The 9,399-nt window shown below is 51.4% G+C and overlaps 1 protein-coding gene across 3 annotated transcripts in view; it reads right to left on the bottom strand.

Annotated features, from left to right (window-relative positions):
* Positions 1–1,173: 1,173 nt before the first annotated feature.
* Positions 1,174–9,399, bottom strand: part of PLXDC1 (plexin domain containing 1) — a gene marked incomplete at its 3' end in the record, with an annotated part of 65,156 nt that continues 56,930 nt past the window's right edge. For 2 of the 3 annotated variants that reach the window (XM_082678896.1, XM_082678897.1), the window contains 3 exons: positions 8,891–8,926; positions 6,588–6,748; positions 1,174–5,045 (listed from right to left, as the gene is read on the bottom strand). In XM_082678896.1, the coding sequence (XP_082535022.1) occupies positions 4,926–5,045; positions 6,588–6,748; positions 8,891–8,926 (317 nt within the window). Of the gene's footprint in view, positions 5,046–6,407; positions 6,749–8,890; positions 8,927–9,399 lie in introns of those variants that run through there. The other variant, XM_082678895.1, reaches the window with a different exon arrangement.

Below are 9,399 nucleotides of genomic sequence, written 5' to 3'. Positions count from 1 at the left end.
CTACAATCAGCTTCCCTGTTACACTGTGGCCACGTGGTTCTGGCGTCACCCCACAGTACCCGGGGAACAACCCCGGATGGGAATCCAAAGTCCTGGGTTTGGGGACTGTCTCAGCTACTCACTAGCCGTGTGACCTTGGGCAAGTCACTTAATGATGCCTGGCACACAGTGTGTGCTTAATGAGTATTGATCAAATGAATAAATAAATAAGTAAACCACCTGAGCCTCAGTTTCCTCATCTGAGAAATGGGGGAATAATTCTGCCCCCCCCCCACACCTGACAGGCTGTGATCATGTCAGTAAAATTGTTGCCTAGAAATGCTTCTCAAATGTTCATGCGTTTCACTTCAGTCACCTGGGGAGTTGCTCAAATGCAGATTCTGACTCAGTAGGTCTGGGTTGGGTGGGCCTGAGTTCTGCATTTCCAGCTGACCCCCAGGGAATTCCTGTGTGGACCACACTTTGAATAGGTAAGTCCAAGACTCTGATGCTCTACAAGTACTTGAGCTTGTTAACATCTCTTCAGCCAATGGGGTCGGGATAGACTCCAAGGATAGACTAACAGATTGTCCCAGCGGGCTCTCGACTAAGGGGTTTCCTGGGACACAGGGCTCTCAGTGTTAGAGCCAGGGAAGTCCCGGGCAAACAAAGTTGATCACTTCACCAAGATAATGGAAGCGAAAGGGATGCTTCCATCTGAGCTGCTTGTGAACTAGAAAAAACCAAACAAAACAGAAACAGATGAGCGTATTTGCTAAGGAGAGGAAAACATCCCCTCCTTAGATCAATAAGTCCTCCACCCCCTGATTTCACAGAGGCTCAGAGAAGTGGGGTGACTTGGCCGACAACACACAGCTCCTCAGGGGCAGGGCTGGGGCTGCAGCTCCGCCTCCTGACGCACTGTGGAGCAGCTGGGGGGCTTTCTCACCAATCCACATGGCCTTCTCCAACACATTCCTCTTTCTTTGGCAAACACAGCATGTTTATTTATAAATTGGCTTGTTTTTGGAGCCTGAAATTTGGCATAGCTGATTTTGGCTGTAAGAAGTTCAAATTTTTCCTCTTTTTGTTTTGGTTTGCTTAACCATGTTTTGTGAGCAAAATATGCAAAGTAATAAAAACGACAAGGCTACTAAAGTGGTTCAAAGGCAAAGCCTCCAGAAATGTGGCAGTGTCAGCTTAGCACATTTATTCTGTGTTTCTAGATAGTAGATTAGAAACCCATGAGGTTTACTTCCGGGGACTTACAAACCACGAATAAATAGCTGGAGTCTCTTTCCAGGCTGTTTCTCTTGAGGTGGGACAGGAGTTTGGGAAGAGCACCCCTGGTGGGCAGATTGCTGGAGGCTGTTCCTCTGCTCCTTAGCTCAGTCCTTAGAGAAGCTGGCAGTCATCAGGACTAAAGTCTGTGCGAGGATTTGTAGAATGTCACACAAAATCCTTTGCATTTAATTTTGCACACGGCAGAAGTCGTAAATGAACGTTGCCTTTTATTAACACTGAAATCCGTGCAAGGAATTTTCACGCTGAATATGGGAATACATTGCATTTAGAACAGCTAGTGTGCCCTCAGGTCCCAGATCCTTCGAATTGTGCTGTAAGTTCAGGTGACTTTTCGTTGGGGGTGGGGTAGGGTGGAGATGGTGAGAGAGACAGGCTGATTTTATTTGTGACTCCACCTGGTGTAGGGAGTCTGGGTGTGGCCCCTGATCAGGGCTTCATGCAAATCTCTTATCTGTTCCTGTACCCAGAGAACAGAGTCTTAGCTCTGCCCACAACGAAATAAGTGATCAGCTCTGGTGGTGAACACTCTTCTTTTCACATAGTGTGGTTGGCTGGCAGCTTCTGCCACTGTCTTAATATAATACAACAAGCTACAGGCTGAGCGCAGCTACAAGCTTCATCCAATGTTCTTAGCAATAATCTATCTATAAATATAGATAGACACCTAAATATATACATACAAGAACACGTGACACAGGCAAGCCCTGGCAAAACACACACATTTTAAAGATTGTTTCCATAGGCCCACCGAGAACCTCTAACAGGGACAAAAGGACATTTTCAACCTCAGGCTCCAGGCTGAGACCCGAAGACCTGAAGAGGCAGTTTCCAGAGTCAGGGGCCAGCTGGGGTGAGTGGCTGGTGATAACTAATTATGGCGGAAGGGAGACGGCCAGTTAGTCAAGCTTGAAAAACCCCATCTGCTCTTCCTGGGGCATTTCTGGGTACTGGGGTTGGTGGCTGGGCTTATAGGCACCCATGTTCTAGAATCAGAAACCCCAGGGGCCTGACTGGACAGATCCACAAATCTAGGGGCAGCTGATTAAAGGGGAACTAAGCTGGGCTCACAGCCTGATCCAGGGGTCTCCTCTCACACTTGGCCTCTGCATTCTTCTTCTTCTTCTCATTTTCTTGTTGGCTCTCTTAAGAGTTCTGGTGTAAAACAGAGCCTCCCTGAGAGCTTCTGAGTTCTGGGTACAACACAGACAGCTGTTTCAAGGGGTTGAAGCTTCCTGTCACAGTCATTGTATCTGCCTGTGGGGTGGAGGGGACCGGAAGTTTGCAAGCTCTCTGTGGTTGTGCACAGCACAGCACAGAAGTACCACTTCGCTGGTTGACCATGAAACCCCTGTCTCCTTCTGGTCACTCACTGTGCAGGTGAGTCACTCTCTATAGTTACCCAAAGAACCCGCTCTAAACCTTGGAGTAAAACTCCTGGGTCTAAGAGATGCTTGATCTTGTGAGAGATCCTAAGGATATCTGGGAACCAGTGTTAACTCTGCGAGTTGCTGGCTGTTTCCTAGGAGCACTTTGTTGTGGCTTGAGGGACTCTTAGTGTCCAGGGGCCTCTCTTAGGGACACATCTTTAGTTCTTTGTTGCTGTTAACAAACCAGGCTACTTGCTACCAAACAGCTCCACTGCCCTCACCACTGTCATCCCAGGCGCCAGCTAGGCTTGCTGTGACTGGTCCGAGCTATCTCATGCTTTCTCTCTCTACCTGCAGTGTTACCGGCAGAGACCTCAGGACATCACTGCCCGTTTCTTCACTCTTGTGTTCTTCCCCTCCAGGAATCAGAACAATCGGAAGGGCTCCCATTGGGAAGAAGTGTGCTGGAGTTTGGGAGTGGGACCCGTGGAGCTGTGCACTGCATTTGGCCACAGTGGGGACTGCCCCACTGGCCATTTTAGACACACAAAAGTCATAGATGCTCTGCTGGTCCGGCAAGGGCAAAAATCACCCTCCTGCCAGCCAGCAGTGCTGGGAGCCTGGAGTATTTCAGTGCCTGGCTGCAATTTTCCCATTAAGAGAGCTCTGTTTCAGACCTTTCTGTCCTTCAGAAGCTTGAAAAGAATCCTATTCTCTTTGCTGCATTACCTTTTTACTTTCGCAAATTCTGATACGATTTCTCAAAACCATAGCTATTCCTTTGCCTGGTTTATGAAGAATACATATAGATAGCCGAGGTCCAGCATGTTTCCCACTCTGATTGTTACCATCCTCACCAAGGATAAACCATGAAACATCTGGAAAACCTTCAGCCCAGTGTTTGGATGTGCCTGGTTATTGGCAGACTCCCTACCCCCGCCTCAGGAGGCCTTGTATTTAAACTAACTTCTTTCTTTGGCAGCATCCCGGTGACATGCATAAAAGGATGTGACTAAGTGGAGACTGTGATTTAATATTTATTTGCTGATGATGTTTTTTTACTTTGAATGAGGGTGAACTATAGGTTTTCACTTGAAATGCTCTTCAGAAGCAACCCCAACTCATCCCTGGGACAGAACTCCCTTAAAAGCAGGTTAAGTTTAGGAGCCTAAACTCTCTGCCCCAAGAACTTCCGGCAGAGCTGGGGAGATGCAAGCAACTTTCCAGGTCAAGGTCTTACGTATAAAGTTCCTCTTTCCCACACCAGCTTCCTCTATCCCAATCCCTCTGGAGGCTTTGCTTTTCAACTGAAGTTCCCTGCTGGGTATGTTTCAAGAAGCCCTCTCTCCACCTTGTTTCTCTTTAATGGCTATAAAATTCCAGCTCAGAGGAGGAAAAATATTAATCAGGCAGGCCCTGCCTTTGGAGGTACTTACTGGCACTGACAGAAGACCAGGCCAGTGAATACAGTGGACACCAAACGTGCCATTGGAATGAAGAGCCCGCAGGGTAGACGCGGCCATGCACAGCACGGCTTGCCAGGCCCGGGCTGGGCTGCAGTTGGATAAAGCCCACAACACAGGCAACACACATGTTTGTTGCAGAAGTACTGGTTCTCAGCAGAAACGTCAAGCTGGGGTAGTGAAGCCTAAAAATACAATCTTCCCACAAGTTCTTTCTTCTCTCCTTTGGCTTTCTTCTGATGCCAGCATGCCGGTCAGTGGCTTGCCAAAAGGGCTGGGAGCAGCCATACCTGTGTTTTAACAGATGGAGAGAACTCCTTCTTCAGACTTCCAGAGCACAGAAGCTGGGGCAAATTATGCTGCATCCATAGCCTTGAGGACCAGCTCTTGAGTCTATGGACCCTGGAATACAGCGGCCCCAGTCTAGAGCTGGGTTCTCGCGTGTCATATGCAGGGGCGTTAGGTGACCGGAGCAGGGCATCTGGCCGTCTCCAGGTAGGAGGGGACCTCTGAGGCAGCTACAGAGTGGACCATTGAGAGACTCAGAAGGGGAGACCCCTGGCATCAAAGCAGGCTGAAATTAGGTTACTGTTCCTTAAAAGTTCAATGTGGTTGCTTTTCTGCCTCCTGCTTCAATAGTTGGGGTGTGATGGCCAAACTATAGCTCTGGCGCCACAGACCATGGGCTCATCTTCCCAGCCAGGGTGTGTTCAGAGGAGGCCAAGGAAGGTCACTTCTCTGCTTTGCTTTGACTCGTTTGCTGAGGTCCCCGGGTCTTCCTTCCCACCCTTCCAAGGGAGACCTGGCGCTCTCAGCACTGCTCGGCCTCCACGAAGCCCTCCTTCTCGTGGCCTGAGGGCTCAACTTCTGTGTAGGTGGAGTGGTTAAGGTGGCTGCGGAACTTCATGGCCGGCCAGCGGCGAGGTCTCCGCTGCGGGGACACAGGCGCAGAGTCAGTGGTTGCGATCCCTCCCCTGGGACCCTCCCCTCCCTCCCCCTTCCCCCGGGGGACGGCTCTGAGCACTTCTCAAAGGTGCTGGTGGAGGGTGAAGTTCAGGGCCCTCTCCCCCAGAAGGCTCCCGGCTGTGATCCTTCGCCCCCCTGGGAAACCTGCTGGGAGCCCCAGGAGTTGGGAAGGAAGAGGTCATTTTATTCCTCGCCGTGTGGACTGCAGGACGCAAGGTGAAAAGCGCAGCGGCACACTGAGTGGAGTCCTGAGACTGTGGAAAGTGAGCGAGTGGGTAAGAGATGGAATGATCTGGGAGGCTCTGGAAACGCTAAGGTAACCCTCCAGACAGTACAGGTCCTGCATCAGAGCTGGGGAGCTGGAGGAAATGCAGATTCCCAGGCCTCCATCGGACCTGTGGTCAGCATCCCTGTGGCTGGGGATCTGCAGGTTCCCCAGGAGAAACAAGGTTGGCCTTAGCCTCAGTAGGTCTTAATCTTAAGCTAAGAATGACTGGTTAGAATTCATAAGAAACAGGGGGCATCTAAACAGAGAGGAGGGGGCTTCCCTGGTGGCGCAGTGGTTGGGAGTCCGCCTGCCGATGCAGGGGACGCGGGTTCGTGCCCCGGTCCGGGAGGATCCTGCGTGCCGTGGAGCGGCTGGGCCCATGGGCCGTGGCCGCTGGGCCTGTGTGTCCGGAGCCTGTGCTCCTCAGCGGGAGAGGCCACAGCAGTGAGAGGCCCGCGTGCCGCAAAAAAAAAAAAAAAAAAAAAGAGAGGAGGGAACGACCTAGGCCTCTGGGTGATGAGGTTGGGGCTTGTGACCCATGTGGAGGACTGCAGTCCCAGAGGCCCCATCACTGTAGGATTCAGAGAGCTGGTCAGATGCCGAGAGTAGGGGGCTGGGGCAGGGGCTGCTGAGCGCTGTGGCCCAGAGTGAAGGGGCGCAGGCCTTACTTCCCATGCTGCACCTCAGGCTGACTCTTCTGAATCCTGAGATGTTGCAAACTGCAGCATCCTCAACAAAAGCTCCCAGACAGAGCAACTCTTATGATTACTATGGCCTGTCAAATCGAATCGAAAATCGCACACAGCAGGCCAAGAGGCAGAGACCTCAGTTCCATTATGGCTTTGAATAAGCACTAGGCCTGGAAGTTGGGTGTGAGAGACCATAAATCATTAGGGATGGTTGCACAACACTCAAGGGGCATGTGAGGCGTTTTTGGCCTCTTTCTTTCTTCTGGGGACTGTTCTGATTTCACAAATGGGAGCGCAAAAGCAGAGGCTGTTCAACAGGACAAGAGGGCCGGAGGAGTCCTGAGGGGTCAAGCCCTGGGGGGTTAGGGACTCAGAGGGTGCCCGCCAGTGCAAGATGTGCCTGGATGGAGTCAATGAAGTCCCTCAGGTGGAAACAGGAGGCCGGCACGTGGCGGGTGAGGGATGAAATGGGGAGAGGCAGGTATTGAAAGGCTGGGGAAACACTGATGCAGATGCAGACGCCAGAGCGGTAGCTCAATCCTGCACTGACCTCGATGAAGAAGAGCGCAGTGTTGGAGGTGGGGTGGCCATTGATATAGATCCCGGCCAGGATGATGGCCGCCAAGAGGAGGACGGCCAGCACGATGCCCACGATGGTGCCCAGGTGCAAGGGGGGGCCCTTTGTCTTGGGGGACAGGTTGTTCTGAAGGCCTGTGGAGAGACCATTAGGTCAGGGGAACAAGGAAGGTGGGGTCATGGGGTCCTGGGTTCTGACAAAGTCCCAGAGATGAAAGCCGACAGAACCTTCAGGTCTACTTATCAAATACATGAAAAGGTGGAGTCGGTGGAACCATTATGAGTATGACATGAACTTTGTTCTTAGCACGGTTCAGGTGGTTTTCCAAAATCGCTTAAAAGTTGCCCAAATGTCTACTAAGGATCATAAAATTTCTCTCCAGTACCCATCCCATATAAGTTCTTTGAAGGAATTCACAAAGGGCATGTGATGGTTAAGACTTGGGATCTGGAGCCTGGCTGCCTGGATTCAAATCCAGGCTCTGCTACTTACGAGCTGTGTGACCTTGGGCAAATTATTTAACTTCTCTGTGTCTCGGTTATCGTTTCTGTAGCACAAGGATAATAATGTTAAGTACCCGGTAGGGTTATTGAGAGGGTGAAAATGAGATAATTCATGTCAACTGCTGAGGATCACGGCAGGTATCTTGGACAACTTTAAAAAGTGTTAGCTATCATGATAGCAAAATGACCACATCTTTACCTGTCACTGTCCACTACCAGATTGTGACCTCCTGTAGGGCAAGGACAGTGTCTTAGTCATCTTTGTGTTTTCAACTCTTAGAAAAACCGGCAGACCCATCAGAGGAACTCAATAAAAGAAATGAACTAGACACTCGGAGGGCTAAGAAACCAGCAGACACTCTTTGTGAACATTCCAAGCATTTGAAATACATTCCCCAGGAGAAGACTGGGTATTTTCCATAGACTATCGAACTGGAAGCTCATCCAGTCCAACCCCTTTCTCGTACGGCTGAAGGAATGGAAATACAGAGAGATGAAGGGATTTGTCCAAGGACACAGTTAGTGCCAGCCTCCAAGAAACCTAGTTCCCTGATATTACCTGGGGTGGGCTTTTGCTCCTTCTCCCTGCCCTAAAAGGATGTGGAGATAACGACACAGAGAAGACAGATGAGCATGTAAGCAACACAAATGTTGAATCCACTTTACATCGCTGGTGGGTGGAATGGGAGTCAACAGTGGGTAGAGATTTTTAATAAGATGTTGTGTGCATCCAAAATCATTATGTTCCCCATTCCCATTTCTCTGTCAGCAGAAAAATAAACCAGGAGAGAAACCATCCTGGGGCACTCCTGTGCGTGGTTCATGCCTCCATCTGCCAAGAGCTGGGGGAGCTGTGATGACACGCCCCAAGCTGGCCTCTCCTGAGCTGGCCGTCAGACCTCAGCCTTCAGTGACCCTATGATCTGAGGGGCAGAGCTTGGGCTGATGAGCACATGGTGCAGAGTAAGGGGAACGTGGCCCAGGGCCCCCTGCTTCCCCACAGCCCAACAGACACACGTGTACACTCACACCCACAGCCCACAGAGCAGCAATGGCTCCGTCTCCCGTGGGAGACCCCATTAAGATGTGCTGCGTTAATAGCCCCTCCTCTCCTGCTGGAGCCCAGGTAACAGTCTCCCAGCCCCTGGGGCCGGAAGGCTCTTCCATCTCCCCTTTGTGGTAGTTGCAGCAAGGGCTTGAGCTGGCTCTGGGCAAAGGGCAGGGGAGGGGTGGGGTCACCCCATGTCCCCAGAGAGGAGGTTATCCCCCAGGCAGTCCTGGGGAAAGGGGACCCCACCTTCTGGCACCCTGTAAAAATTGTGGTGGGCAACGTTTATGTACTCTCTGGCAAGCCACTTGAGTGAGAGAAGCTGCTCTCCACCCCTCATTGGCTGGGAGGCCCCTGGAGACAGAAGCCAGGGCCACAGGCCACACAGCCATGCCTGCCCTAGCTTAGCCCTCACTTCCTCCTCTCACTCCTATCAGGGAAGCGGATACTCAAGGGCACAGAGGCCGGGAGAAGAACCACAGGAGGTTCCTGGCTGAGATGAGAAATGTCTAGATGTAGATTTGCTCCTTCAGTCTAGGGGGTCTGTTCCCAGAAGCCCCCTGCCTTCCCACCCAGCAGGAAGTCTGGGAAGCACAGGCTGCTGTTGTTTCCCCCTCCCCCACTCAGAGTAAAAGCAAAGAGGCCAGGTGACGGCTGCACCCTCTTCCAGGGTGGGTCCAAGAGGCAGTGGTGTGTTGAAGAGGGGCAGGCAGTTCTGTACTCACCCTCTCCTTCTGCATAGGGATTCAACTTGGTGTCATCTTCAAAGGGAAAGGAGAGAAGGCACAAGATTAGTGGAATCATGATGGCCTCTGTCACTAGGTCTAGATGAGACTTTAGGGAGGTTCAAGTCCAGCCCTTCATTTTGAAGGCTGGGAAACTGAAGCACAGAGAGGGGAGGTGACTTGCTCAAAGTCACACAGCAGTGTAAAGGTAGAAGGCCAAGACAGACAAGCCAACTTTTCGTAGTGTTCATACATTCAACAAATATTTACTGAGTGTTTACTAGGAGTTGACTCCGACTGGGGGCCTCGCCCAGACAAAGGGAGTCAAGAAGGAGGGATGAGCTATGGGGCTGGGAGAAAGGGTCCCAGACAGAGGAGAGAGCGGGGCAAAGGCTGGAGTCAGCAAGAACTTGGCCATTTGAGACAAAAAAAGCAGTTCAGTGCAGCTGGAGGGTAGCGAGGATGTGAATGAAGGGTGGTGAGAGTGAAGCGGGGGCGTGGGGGGATCA

The sequence above is a fragment of the Grampus griseus genome, assembly GCF_964374135.1.
Source record: "Grampus griseus genome assembly, chromosome: 20".
In the NCBI taxonomy this organism is placed as follows: domain Eukaryota; kingdom Metazoa; phylum Chordata; class Mammalia; order Artiodactyla; family Delphinidae; genus Grampus; species Grampus griseus.
The sequence above is the reverse complement of the archived record's forward strand: the minus strand, read 5'-3'. Positions and strand labels throughout refer to the sequence as shown.